The sequence below is a fragment of the Pseudorasbora parva genome, chromosome 7 (genome assembly GCF_024679245.1).
Source record: "Pseudorasbora parva isolate DD20220531a chromosome 7, ASM2467924v1, whole genome shotgun sequence".
NCBI classification, from domain to species: Eukaryota; Metazoa; Chordata; class Actinopteri; order Cypriniformes; family Gobionidae; genus Pseudorasbora; species Pseudorasbora parva.
Window position 1 is genome coordinate 42,142,311 of NC_090178.1, and position 15,075 is coordinate 42,157,385.

A 15,075-nucleotide genomic window follows, 5' to 3' on the forward strand; every position below is an offset into this window, starting at 1 on the left:
TAAACTAAACTCTATTTGCATCTCACATCATTTGGATGTAAAAATCAGACATAAGATGACGAAAAAGCACCCTGTCAAAAAATTTATTAAAAATATTTTATGTTAGCTAGACCAGGGTTTTCCAAATAGGCGTGTGTGAACTCCTGGGGGGTCTGGAAATAACTGCAGGAGTTCGTGAAAAGCTAAAAATGAATTAAATCATCAACTGCAGAAGAGCGTTTTAAAATAAAAATAATCTAAATAAAACACTTACTATAAATTATTAAGTATTTTATTTGTTTACTTGCATGTCATGTGACCATTACCTGACACCATGTGTTCTTGAATTACTGATATACTGACAGTATTAACTTTTATTAAAATAAATAATTTAGGTCATGGTTCAACTGAAAATATAGGAATCCCTGAACTAAACCATAATACAGCATTAAAAATATACAAAACAATCACTCTTTATTTAATCAACTGCTTGTTGTGTGTTATTACGTTCTTTGTGGAAGCAAATAAGACATTTGTGAATCTTAATGCCGCATCGATGGCATATCTGTCAAAACTAAAACTAAATAGATGTATTAGTAAAAATAATAATCAAAAAAACTTCCGACATACGTCTCCGTTCCCTCCTTCAGGGAACGAGGGTTACATACACTGTATTCCCCAACAGTGTTCTAAACTCAATAAAATTGCAGAGTTGTACTCAAAGCTGCAATATTGTTCAGGCACCACAAAAGTTTTAAGTTCACTTAAGTAGTTTCCAGTTATTGATTATTTAGACAAGATTAGCTCTTAGTTTATGAGTAGAACTGACCCCCTAACTCATTTCGTTCAAGAGTGGATTGAAATTACGTCTGACGTAATAATGACGTGCAACTTCATTGGAGGTTCATATCAACATGGCAAATTCAAATAACCTAATAACCTATACAAACCAACATAAACAAATAAAAAAAAATCGGACATTCCAATGAATGGTGAATGACCTAGTCTATGATCGATTGTGGCGGATGTAAATATAAACTTTGACATTGTTTGCAAGGACTGCTGCGCGCACCCGGATGTAGGCAGCAACATCAAGAGATCCATCATCAACAACATCAGTCTGCATGCTAACCGTAACGCCTGTACACAAAGGTAAGGACACGCCTTAATGTACTTTGTTTATTTATTTGTTTGCCATCTTCCAGGCAGACCTCAGCTAAAGTGTAGGCTTGTGAGAGAGACCTTTTGCGGCTACCTGCATGTTTTAGCGAATTAACTAAAGTTAATTGTCTCAGCTGTCAGCCAGCCAGCCTTGTTGCACTACGTTACTTTAGTGGGATAACTGGACAGACAAACCGTATGGTTTTAGCACTACCAAAGATCCTTTATCCGTTACTGGTGATAGGCCTACTTTGGCCGCGCAGGTTAGTTTATAGACGGACACTGAAGGTATAGGATGAGTTTAGACTCAAAATGATTAATAAATGCACACAATTGTCCATGAACTTGATAAATGTTGCAGACGTATTTCACTATCCACAAACAAATCCCAGATAGCAAAATACACTCGGGCCAGTTCCGGTTTGATTCTCGCCTGCCGAATACTTACCTGTCGGCCCGCTTCCGTCTGCCGCACTCGGGCCGTATGCCTGTTTACTCACTGCCCGATTCCGGGCCGAATCAATCGGGCCAGATGCGGCTGCCGTTATCCTGCCGACGCTGCCGCAATCAAGCCGGAATCGGGCCGTCACTAATGCTTAATGCCCGCCAAAGCTGGCCCGATTCATTCTTGCCGTGTTATTATGAAATGTCTACCTTTATTGATGTTTCTTGAATAACCTATATACTACTTTTGTGTTGAGATGACAGCAAATGGATAGTGATACAAAACGTTTAGCCTAAAATACAACTTTTAAAGAAAATTCTAACATACTTTAAAACATTATTAATCCGAATATTGTTGCAAATGATATAAAAACAAAGACCAGAAATATGAAAAAACTATATTTATTTAGAAAATTGCACGTTTATCAAGAAACAATTTAAAGCACAACCAAAAAAAATAATCAAAGTGCACAGGTATAAAGGGACTAACAGCACAAGTTCAAAGAAACTTGAATAAAAATGTTTTGTTAAAAATGCACAAGCAAAGAAACATCTTAAAATGGCTACTTGAATATAAATATATATATATATATATATATATATAACGAATATAAAATTATACAAGTATGAAGAAACATCTTAAAACACCTATTGAAAATAAATACATAAATATTTAAACTAGAATATATTGGGGGAAAAAATTAAACTGCACAAGTATCAAGAACTATCTTAAAACAACTATTTGTCAAGAAAGTTTAATCTAAAAAAAGTTTAATAAAAAAAAAAGCATATAAAAAATAGTGCAAAAAGGAAAAAATATGAAACATCTTAAACATTTAACACGTTCGACTTCGCTCTTTCCTTCCTTCCTCCATCTCTGTCAGGAGCAAGTTGTAGCCATCTTGTTATATACCTTTCCACCTCTTTATCAGTGGAGCTCTTGGTATGGGCATTTGTCCTCACTGCATCTGTAAATAGCAAAACATATTCAAAAACAGTTAGTCATACAGTTATACTATGTTGCGCAACAAAGAACAGATGTTGGTAAAAAATATATATATAATACACCATCAACATTCATATGAAAGTAATCTTACATGACAGATGTATACAGCCTCTATGTACTGGAATGTATATAAAATCAACTTACTGACTACAATAGTCCTGAGGGCCAATGCACGAAATGCCACTTTTTGGTTTGCACCACTCCAGTTAATTATTTTTGCCAAGGAGTTTGTCAAAAGCTTTCCCAGGATACGCCACACAGCTTCTTTAGTCGAAAACCCACCAATAGTTCCTAAATAGGTTACCTTTGAAGAGGAGATAAAAAAAACATTAAACAGTATTACAGGCAAAACAACTATACAACAGTAACTGAGTATCAATGTGATTATAATATATACAAGACAAGACAAATTGTGTGAACAATGCAAGGACTTTAACTTACCAACTTCTTCATTTGTTCTGGCTGATCCTTTATTTGATTTTCAAGCCTTTCCAGATCAGATAAATCTGACAAAGGGAGGTTGAATGTGGTGATGTCTGGAAGTTCATCACTCTGCGACTGAGCACTGTTCTGTTTCTGCTGATTCTTCAGAATGATGGCAAGTTGTTGTTTGATGACCTCTTGTGCTTTTAAAACTTCAGTGAGCAGGGCTGCAAAAAACAAATAAAAATAAGCATACTTGAAGCTTGTTTTTGTATATTTTTGTATAGTGTTTTGGTAGGTAGTCAGTTGACTCTTAAATCCCTAGTTAAATTAGGCCTTTAAAAAGATGAAGTTCATACTTACAAACACACGATGAGCTGCAACATGTTCTGTCTCCATCTCCAACTGCACTGGTACATGGGCGTAAATTATTCCTAGAGGTGGTAGGACTTGCAATACCATCTGTGTGTCTGGATGGAGTCCTCAGAGGTTCTACCATAGTCCTTGGTGGTGAAGGTATTTGGGGTGCTGCAAAAAACTTCTGAGTGATCCTCAATCCTGACTGTTTTTTCCAGTCTCTTGCTTGCAAAGTAATTCTCTTCATCATCCTCACTAGAGTGGTTTCTTTTATTTCCCCTAATCGTATACATGAAGAAAAAACAACTTTAAATAGCAAAACTTGCAGATTATAATGCATCAGCGCAATATATGTACAATTTACATATAAGACAGTTACCCCAAAATAAAAAAATATGTAATTATCTATTCCCTCATTCTGTTGTCGCTAACAGACTTTTCACTTTGTGGTTAACTACACTGTTTATATGAAAAACACCTGCAGTAAAATTAAATGCTTAATGCAAACAAACCTGTTCTTTCTTTTTGTGTATGCTGGACGATCATCATCATCATCCTCTGTCTGCAAATCAGACATCAGAGTTGCTTGTGGAAGTTTGAGCCGAGCTTCCTGATACGTGTCTATAAAACATACTTGGTTGTTAACGTCCCCAAAAATGTATCAGTCATGAAATAATCACAGTTTTTTTAAAATATTAGTACCTGTGCTGTGAATAATCCGCACCCTGAAGGCAGACCAAGTATGATTAGGGGATTCATGGAGTGTTACAGCCTTCTGGATCTTAGCCACAGATTTGTAAGTCGGCCAAGCACAGGTACCATTCTGCACCCATGAAGATGGCACAACTTCCACTTCAGATGATTCGATGAACTCCACAATATGGAACATTTTCCCAAGAAATCTTTAAACAAAAAAAAAACAAAACAAAAAAAGAGCAATTTGTTCCATTGTACACATTTTACCTATACATTAAAAAAAATCTAGAAAAAATTTGTTATAAAAATTAACTAATGCTTTTACATAAAAATAAACAAATACTTTCACATAACCTTATAAGGGCAACATTATAAGGTAATCACCTGGCTTGGAAACAGTGCAAGATTATTTATTTTATGCATGTAAAGAGCATGCAAACAAACATTTGTAAGAGTATTTTGTATGATTATGTACACAACAGTGTGTGTAGCACTATGTGCCTAGTTCACAGAGAGAGTGTGTGTTACCGCAGGTGGTTTGTACAGGCCCACTCACCTGTATGTAACACTCCCAGAATTGCACATTAATCCGTCTATTTTCAAAAATACTGTTATGTTACACTACACGAGCCTGAATGTGGGATTTAGTTGAATTATGTTTAAATATATCTATGCTACATTTCAAACCTAAGACCACACACTTGAACTGCTGTTGATGTCAATTTAAATGCAGTAAAGGTAGACAGGCAAACTTGTTTTGAAAAGGAAGTATGACATTTTTTAAGTGTCCCGTCAATTTTGGCACATTTAAATTCTTTAGAAAGATCAGATACGAGATAAGCTCCAAGCCTGCAAGAATCAATTGGGTAGTCATAAAATCTACGGACAGACTCAAACTCAGCATATACGATGTAAGCATCATTGTTCTGAATATAGATGTTCTGTACCAACCCAATATTGGAACCAATTCGGACACAGTTATCGCCTTTAGAAATTTTTAGACAAAAATCAGGGAAAAATATTTCTTTATACTGTCTCACTTCTCCATTAACAAACTGCAAAATAGGACCATCACAATGCTCTTTTCGCACATAACTTCTGGAAGGGTCGATCTTAAAACCACCACTAGATATTTCAGATATCCTGCGTACAATCTGGGTAACAGGATGACATGGCCGTCGGACCAATCTTTTTAACTGCCCTAAATAATTCTCAAATGGAAATGCGGAAATGTTGTCAAGTGGACCATGGCTTTTCACATCATCAGCTAAGTGAACAAGGCCATGCACATTATATACCACATATTCCTTGCCATAGAGCTTCGTGAAGTGCTCCACAAAAGCCACTAGTAATACCATTGCATATTCACACATTACAGAACACAGGGTTGGATCAATAAGAATTGAAATCGCAACTGAGAGAAGCATAAAGTTATTGTAAACAGGAGTGCATACAACATCATGAAGAACTACTGATCCTGTGTAGAGCAAAAACTGTCTTAGTTCAGTAGCCTTCCACCTGTTTTTTTCTTCAATCGACCTTGGTTTACGAGCAAATTCTGATGGGACATAATTCTTAATGGAGAGTAAGTTCTGAGATAATTTGACTACTTTCTGTGATGGCAAACGAGTCTTGAGAGGACCACTTGTCCATAGATCTAATAACCTTCGCATCACACCAAGACAGACTAAATGCATATAATCATGAGGGAAACATGATACCATGTCTATATCTAGTTCAGTAAATGGAGATCTAGTTATGTGGTGGTCTTCATCACACATGCTTCGGAATGTTTCATTTGTTCTTAGGGCAGCATTAGTTTCAGGAAAAGTCATGCGCTTTTGTATGTAGACACCAGACTGTACACATTTACCACATGACGAATAACCTGTATGAGACTTAACTCCCTTAACATATGCACGAGCGGGGGCATCACAAACTACAGAACAAATGTTTAGGAGTAGTTCCTTTCCTCTGAAAATAAAGCCTGACTGCAGGACCTTAACTTCATCAATTAAGCTTTTTAAATACTCTGCCAATATTTTTGGTTTTGAAATGCCACCAAATATTGCTATTAGAAAAGGCTTTTTGGCTATGCCTTGTAATATGCCTAAAATAGGCCACAGTTGCATATTTGAACTCTTGTGCAACGGAATGCCATCAAAATTCAACTGCAATCTCAGCGTATGTCTGTTTGGTAACTGGGGCAATATTCTTTCAAGAATACCAGACAATGTATTAAGAATGCCAAAATAGTAGAAAGAACCTCCTGCTACTGGTTGTATTCTATATATTGTGTTAGTCTTAAGCAATGTTCGAGCATCTTTTGGAAGGCTGGGATGCATACTACGCAAGACTAACAGAAGAGCTGTTAATGCAACCATTGTGATTCTGAAGTCTATGGCCCAGTCAGTTAGAGTGTTTCTAAAAGCTTCCTCAGGACTTTCCTCCATATAGTCATCACTATTCTCTGAATCACTTGCAAAGTCTTCCGACATCACTGCATCATAATCATCTAAATTAACAGAGTCTTCCGACACCACCACATCATGATTATCAAAGTCCTTATCTTTAGTGGCTATGTTTTTACTAGTACAAATATGTTGATAATAAGCAGTGTCATCACTAGCCTTAGAGTTAGGAGTTTGCAAAGACCTTAAAATCTGAGCAACATTTGCCCTTGCCTTTTTTTGAATGTTCGAATTCACAGTATAAAACTCATAGTTTTCAGACATGACTTACACAGAATGGCCACTTCTGTGCAGAGCTTGGTAACTTCAATGATCTTGTAATGGTCTGTCAAAACAAAAGCACAAAAACAATGTTTAGCTTTGTTAAAATCAATGTAATGCACAAATACATTTCAAGAAACCCCAGATATAAACAATCTCTTGAGCACAGGGCACCACTTAAAGAGCCAGAAGAAAGATCAGTACCCAGCAGTTCATGGCTTGCAATAGCCCATTAACACCATTAACACAAACAAAACATTACTATTCACATTTGTATTCTAAAACATTGACATTATAATTTTGTCTTTGTGTTGATCCATGCTGATGTGCTGTTAATTGCCCAGAACTTGTACTTTTGTTTTCTTTACATTTAAATGTACATCTTTTTATACACAAATCAGGATCTGTTCTACCATTTTTTTTTCAGAACTGTTAACAGGGGCCATTAAATAAACCAATCATTAACCGTTAACTGACGCCACATAAAACTATAATTAAATAAATATGGATAAGTGTTTGGAGCCCATTAAAAACAGTCTGTACGGCATACAATGAAAATTACAATTTACCATTGTGAATAATGTTTTAAAATAGTAAGTCACACATAGTCAACATTCAACTGTACATTTATAATAAACGGTACTTCTAAAGCATTTATTAATCTTAGTTAATATAATAATATCAACATCTACTAATGCATTATTAAAATCAAAAGCTGCATTAGTTAATGCACTGTGAAATAACAAGAACAAATGATGATCAGCTCTATTTCTATTAACCAAAGTGAGCAAAGATTACCAAATACAGTAACAAATGTATTGCTCATGGTTAGTTAATACTACGGTTAACTAATGAACCTTATTTGGAAAGTGTAACCAAATAATGTCCTAAAATACTGTTAAGTTACTAAACACTGTTACAAATTAGATTTAGATTTATGCATTTGGCAGACGCTTTAATCCAAAGCGACTTACATTGCATTCAAGGTACACATTTTTGCACATTAAAATTAAAAATATATATATTTACATAAGAACTACTTTTACCTAGTTTACTAGTGTTAAAAGAGCCAATTAGTATAGACCTTTTTAATTGCTTAGTAGTATTTTTAAGGCAAGTTATTTTAAGAAAACTGACTGAAATAATTGTTATTAAACAGGTACAATTTATCGTTGTGAATAAGGTTTTAAAATAGCAAGGCCCACAGGATTAACACTCTACTATTTTACCTTTAAGTTAGCTCAGCAAAAAAAAAAAAAAAACTTTTACCACCTTTACTAGTGTTGTTAACAGAGCTAGTACTGTTACTAATTCGTTCAGCATGGTTTCTAAAAATATATTGACCTAAACATTTTTACGTTACTAAAAACAGTTACAACTTAATTGTGAATAATGTTTTTTTAAAAGCAAGACACTCTACAGTAGTTCAATCGAATATACAACCCATATTTAGTGTTAACTGAGTCAAATTGCATGTAAACTGTTAACTTCAAATCGTTGAATTGTTTTCTTAAAATAACTTGAAGTTAGCAATTACAATTTAACATTGTGAATAATATAAAATAGCAAGTTAGTATCAACAGTAAATCAAGTAGTAAAAAGAGCAAATTAAGTAGTAAAAAGCCTTACCTTTGCGATTGAAATCAGCGTCGAAATGTTGTCACAGCCTCTGTTGTGAATTCAACTGTTGTGAAACCTAATCTCTTTGCATCTTCTTATCGTCCATTCAGTGACCGTCATCCAATCAGTATCGACTACGGAAATACGTCATCATTACGCAAGATTTGAAATTTGCCGTGTATTGCTCTAGATCAGGGCTATTCAAATCTTACCCTGGAGGGCCAATGCGGTGCAGAGTTTCTCTCCAACCCTGATCAAACACACTCACCTGTGATTTTCTAATGATCCTGAAGACATTGATTAGCATGTTCAGGTGTGTTTGATTAGGGTTGGAGCTAAACTCTGCACCGCATTGGCCCTCCAGGGTAAGATTTGAATAGCCCTGCTCTAGATGCTATGGGCCTTTATTATACATTGAATAAATATTTATATTAAATAAAGTGGTAATAACACAATATATAATGTAAGAATAGAATATGGCACTTACTGAGATAGTTTTAAAGCCGTCATTGGAATAAAAAAAATCGATGTGTACTGGTTTATCTGCATATGGATATTGCAATTTTTTTGTTTTTTTTGGTATTAATGAAAACTGGTATCACTTAGGCGATATAGTTTTAAAACATTTAAAAACAACAGGTTTTTTTGTATTAATGAGCACTGCTATCACTGCACATTTCCATGCAAGAAAGTTGCTAGCTAGCAGCTGCATGTGGTTAGCTTCAGTCCCACACGTGCTGTTCACATAAAGTTCGTCCCTTTCAGAGTGTCTGCTACATAAAATACTCGAAAATAAAAGCGCATCGATGATTTCTTATTTTTTCTTACCATATTCGTAAGCCTATGTCTTGCTAAATAATCCATTGTTTTGTTGTCGTCCAAACCACGATGATCACCGCAGTTACAATGAAACCCCTCCCACTGCTGTGAGTGACGAATCACTGGCTGCATGCATGTTTAAAAAACACATACCTTAAAGAATGCCCTGTATTTATTACAACAAAATAGATTTGCTATATTGTTATAAATATTAAACTTCTGTGCAAAATGAACTGATTGTTTCAATTTAAGTTTTACAGGAGATAGTATGTTTTGGACAAATTCACAATATTTAACAAGTAGCTAAAACAAGATAGCCTACTGTCAGGAAATTAAGCACTTTTTAAAACTATTTCATTAATTATTGCTAGATGCAAATAGAACATGCCGAGTCATTGCCAGAAGTGGCCCAGGTCTCTACTGTCAGAATCGGACCAGTTACGGTGAACAGGAATCGGGCCAGTGCTTTTCAGCCGTAACAAAACTGCACGTGCCAGAGCGAGCTGCGGGCCAGAATCGGCCCAGTTAACACACGCCGACGCCGAGTCCGAGCCGCCGGCGCCGCGGGGCAGCCGAGCTCGGGCTGATTACTACATGCTATCTGGGATATAACTTGTGTGTGCAAAATACGATTTGTACAAATAGACACATAATTGTGAATACAAAACTTCGATTTTATATTAAGAAGTCAAAATTTGTGCATGCAGCGTGATTTGCATTTGTGGATCCGTTGACGGATATGCTAGGCAAGATAAAATCAGGTTATGAACACTACATTCATCACAACATTTTTCTCCCATAGAAAACCATTATAAAATGCGTGTTATGCAATAGCACGTTCATAAAGTGTACGCCTACTTTTAATGTCACCGTTTTTACTGCAGGAATAAACGTTTTTATGGGAGAAAACGCTTATGTTCATAACTTGATTTAATCTTGCCTATACGAAGTATGCGTTATTAATACTTTTATTAATACCTTTTTAATGTTAGCCTACTTTTAAGCGTTTTCCTCGTCTTTATAACGAGTAGCCTACACATAAAGCGTCTTATAGGCAGAATAACGCTCACAGTGCCGTTGTCTGTTTCGGCAGAATATACTGTCATCTAGAGGCAGCAGGTGGGTGTGTGTGTGTGTGGATCGTGCAAGGCCAAACCGGCGAAATGAAAGTCTCAAATCCAAATGAATCAAATAGGATCGACTCACAAACGAGTCAATGAATGCACGCGCGTCACCGGATCCGCGAATGCACACACACCGCAAGCGTAACTACACCGTCACTGCAGCTGCAGACGCCCGAAGCTTTGTGCAGCGGCTCCCACAATGAGAGCCTACGCCTATACTATACCTCTGAGTACTAAATACTAAACTAAAGAAAGTTTATTATATTTTCTGGCTAGTTTACTTTACTTTCTATAATCATAACCATACTTTCACCGAAACGGATTAATTAAAACAAGTTTAAATGGGTACATCTTCTAAAGATGTTTTTTATTCTTCGTTTTCTCTTTAATGACATACTCCAGTTTACTTTATTTTTTATAATCATAACCATTATTGTTTCACCCAAACTGAATAATTGAAACAAGTTTAAATGGGTAAATCTTCTACAGATATTTGTTATTCTTCGTTTTCTTTTTTGACACACTCGTTATTGTTAAAGTACACTACACGTGCTTCTGTGTGCATTTTAAGCACTTTTTGTGTGAAATCATATTTATTTTGTCCATTAAAAGTGTTATTTCACTTTAATTGAGCGTCAGCAGCGCAGCAAAATAGGCTCGCCGCCGAAACCCCCGCTTCACTGCTGCTCACGCGACGCTTGCGGTGTGAAACGGCCGTTTATTGCATGCACAAATTCTGACTTGCTATAATAAAAAATCGAAGTTTTGTATTCACAATGGCCCTCATTTATCAATCTTGCGTAGAAACCGGTGTATATGTTGGCGATTATGCTTACACTCCTCTCACCGCCTGATTTATGAAACTGTGCGCACCTCTGCAATCCAGGTGTACGCAATACTTGGCCTTGATAAATGCGGCGGCTGAAAACGATCGTCATTAGAATAACACGCCCCTATATATTCAAGTATCCGCGTCTCCCACACCCTCATTTTACGCCATGTACACACAGACGGCAAAGAAGCGAAACTTCTCCGACGTGGAGATCGGGCGCGCTCAATCATCTCACTAGTCCACTAGTCAGGGCACTGATTAGGACATAAGTCAATGGGCTGACTCCCTGATCAGTGCTCTGACTACTGAACTAGAGAGATGATTGAGACGCACCCATCGAGACCATCACCAGGGAATTGGAAAAAAACAAAAACGAAATTGTTTTATTTGGGAGTTTAAAGAGTGGGATTAAAGGCACAGACAAAAACAAAATATGGACCCAAATTACGAGTACTCTTAATAATGTGGAGGTTGAGAAGCGCACTCCAGCAGTTTAAAGCTGTTTGGATGATAAATTACAATGCATTATTTTACAGCACGTTTTGAAAAAAATAGCAATTTCGTATCACGGCATGTATTGGGGTGTACATAGTGATGATGATGTGATGTAGAGTACTACCATTCATTCACAATAATATTTACATGACAATTTGTAAGATTATTATTATTATTATTATTATTATGATTATTATTCTTAATGACGCTTGTTATTCAGAAGAAGAATGTCGTTTTTATTGATTTTATTACTATTATTATTTAAAAGAAGAAGGTCATTTTTATTATTTTGTCAGTCTGAATTATTTTAGTCCCAGTCCGTGCGCAGCTGCCGGGCCAGACGGGCCTGAAACGTCAGATAAAGTGCACAGGCTCGCGACTGGAGGAATACATATGCCTACAAATCAAACGCTTTGGTAAAGTCACACAAATTAAACATTGACGTTCATGTTGCACAAAAATAAACACTGAATGTTGTTGTTGTGGTTTTTAACAGTGGGTCATAATATGGCATATCTTGTCAGTGTGTTTTGTGGTGTTATGACTTGTTTTTCTGCGCATTTTCACACTAACTCAAACGTGCGTACACCACCTCCTGAGCTGGCGTAGGATTTGAGCGTGCCGTACGCCAACGTCCATATTGATAAATCTCAAAGTCACCGTGGGTTTGGGTGTACGCAAGGTGTACGCTGGAAATTTGGTGTACGCACTTTTGATAAATGAGGGCCAATGTCTCTATTTGTTCAAATCGCTGCACATTCATGAAATTCTGTATTTTGCACAAGTTAAAAGGCATTTGTTTGTGGATAGTAAAATAGTAATTTTTTTACGGATAGTGAAAGCTCTTCAACATTTATCAAGTTCATGAGTTATTGTGTGAGTGTAAATTCATCCCATACAAAGCAATGTTTCATAACTTACACAACTTTTGTCAAACACATGACATGCCAGGCACACAGGCAGCACGCTTTTAAACATTTTATTAGTAGACTACCTAGCTAGTTGCCATAGGCTACATGGTTCGCATTAGCTGCTAGATGTAATGAAAAGTAACACTGCAGTGATTTCATCTGTCTTATATTAACGTCCATTACTAGTGTCACAATGTAGCCAATGTGTAGCCTATATTATTATAAGTGTTTTGTATGCATTTATTTCCCAATGACAATAGCCTAGCCTAATCTTATCCCTTTGTATCTCTCCACAGGGATACACAAAGTCTAGGGTTGAGTGAATATTTTACTGAAAAGAAATTACATAGTGCACCTTTAATATATGCATAGGATTAATATTCTACTGATTTGTCTTCCTATTACCCCACAATCCCTCTGTCTTTCTAGGAAGACGTCGATATCAACAGCAGACGGACAGTTACTCTGCGGGCCCTTCCCATCTTCCTGCGGGAAGATGCTGCTGGATTTTTTAAGACCTGGAATGTAAGTTTTTGATTCAACTGTGTGTCCTCTTTCACTCTCTTTTTTTTTCTTACTTTGTCTTCTCTGTATATCTCTTTCTATTTAACCCTCTCTGACCTTGCAACCAAAAGACAACAACCCCAACCATCTTCCTAGCCACCAGAATAGCAATTTAATCATACCACAGTAATTCACCAAGAATGTCATATTTGGAAATTTCACCTGAACTTTTCATTCACTGGTATTTCATATTATATTAAATACACATGTAGTGTTTTTCATTGACTACTCTACTCATTAACTAATTACTGTCATGTTCTTCAGGCAGATGAAATTGACCTGCCAGACATCTCGGATGCAGCTCTTGCTATTCTCACTGTCTCAAGTGATACGGACTCCCTTGTGAAGTTTGGTCCTGCTATCAGTTCTATAGTTCTTGAGGGAGATTTTGTTGTGCGTGATATAGCGGAGTTGACCGAGGCGTTCATTTTGCTGTTCGGCTTAATTTATGCACTTCACCTTGATTATCCAAAACAATTGTCATACACATTCAATTTCATTCAGAAAATTATAATGGGTTTGGATGACCTGAAGCGGTTACCTCCAAGACTGCTTAGCCTTAAAAATGAGTTGATGATGGATGAGTACTAAGTCTGTTTTCCAAATGTCATTGTTTGGACTGCCAGCATGTTTATAATCAAGCAAGAAATGGAATACCATTTCCCCCCGCTTTTTATTAATGTGTGTGTGCCTATTATTTTATCAATGTGTGTGTGCCTATTATTTTTGGATTGGCCTATTATGTTGGCCTATTAATTTTGTTTTTTGAGTATTATTACCTTTGTTGTTATTTCTTTGATTTTCTGTATGAACCCCATTGCTAGGGAGGTTTTTCTGTTAAATAAAAAGAAAAGGAATCTGCAGTGAAATTGTCTTTTGAATAGTTTTTTATTTGAATCATACAACTTAAATATATTTGATTTTGAGGAAATTAATAAACATAAACAGTCAATAAAATGTGTTTTTGATAGACTTAAATTAACTTAAAAATATAAGAGGCTGAATTGACAATGTTTAGGTGTGAGAAACTGAATGAGTCATAATATAACCTCAATATATTATTAGGAGTGATAACTTAAAAAAAACAACTCTGTTTCCAGTGTCAATTTTGTTAGTTTTAACAATGGTTTCAAATTCATCAGGTTCATTGAACTTATCCAAACTTTAAGTACTGATTACTTAAATTTTTAGTTTGTCAAATTATTATGTTTCAGTTCATCAGCTTCCTCAAAAAAATTAGTGTGAATAATGTTTCTAGTTTAGAGTAGTAATTACTTAAAATGTTTGTTTGTTGAAATTATTTGTTTTAATGTTGTTCATTTTCTCAAAGATTTGGAGTCTAAAGAGCTTGTCTGACTAATGTAGTAATTACTTAAAACATATATTTCTCACATTATTCTTTTTAATTTTATCCTTGTCCTTAAAGATTTTGAGCATTAAAAAAGTATCATTTTAAGTAGAAGTTGCTTAAAATATTCTTTAACATAGATAAATATTTTGAGGTAATCAGTTTCATCAAATATTTTGAGTTCATTCAACCTGTTGGGGAATACAGTGTACATAACCAAGTTATTTATACTGACCCCTGGTCTCACTGTCATTGTACTGTCTAAAGACGCACACCAGTAATGTTTTTTTTTTCTTCCATAACAATATCCTAATTTGACTAAGGCCTAATCCTGGCTTAATCTAAGCCCTGTTTGTGAAACCATGCCATAGTGTGACAGAGTAGGAGAAACTACACTGGTAAAAACGATGTGTTGGGTTTACTTAAAATATATATGCACCATTTTTGCATCCCACTTTTTAAGTAAACCCAACTTGGAATAATTTTATTTAAAATTAACAAGAAAACCTTTTTTATATGTACTTAAATATTTGAGTTCATTCAACATTCTTTACTTAAAAATAT

General features: G+C 35.7%; 1 protein-coding gene and 1 long non-coding RNA gene across 2 annotated transcripts; one reads left to right on the forward strand and one right to left on the reverse strand.

Annotated features, from left to right (window-relative positions):
* Window positions 1–661: 661 nt before the first annotated feature.
* On the forward strand, window positions 662–13,858 carry LOC137083364 (uncharacterized). Its single transcript, XR_010906486.1, has 3 exons — window positions 662–1,131; window positions 13,029–13,124; window positions 13,428–13,858. It is a non-coding gene; the product is annotated as an uncharacterized lncRNA (long non-coding RNA).
* LOC137083363 (uncharacterized) lies at window positions 2,280–9,842 on the reverse strand. The gene is made up of 9 exons (XM_067449254.1): window positions 9,247–9,842; window positions 8,428–8,552; window positions 6,809–6,862; window positions 4,073–4,272; window positions 3,883–3,991; window positions 3,377–3,649; window positions 3,032–3,240; window positions 2,735–2,894; window positions 2,280–2,552 (listed from the first exon to the last, which is right to left on the reverse strand). Exons 5-9 carry the CDS (start codon window positions 3,923–3,925, stop codon window positions 2,413–2,415), a joined length of 825 nt encoding a protein of 274 aa, XP_067305355.1. The 5' UTR covers window positions 3,926–3,991; window positions 4,073–4,272; window positions 6,809–6,862; window positions 8,428–8,552; window positions 9,247–9,842; the 3' UTR covers window positions 2,280–2,412.
* Window positions 13,859–15,075: the final 1,217 nt, after the last annotated feature.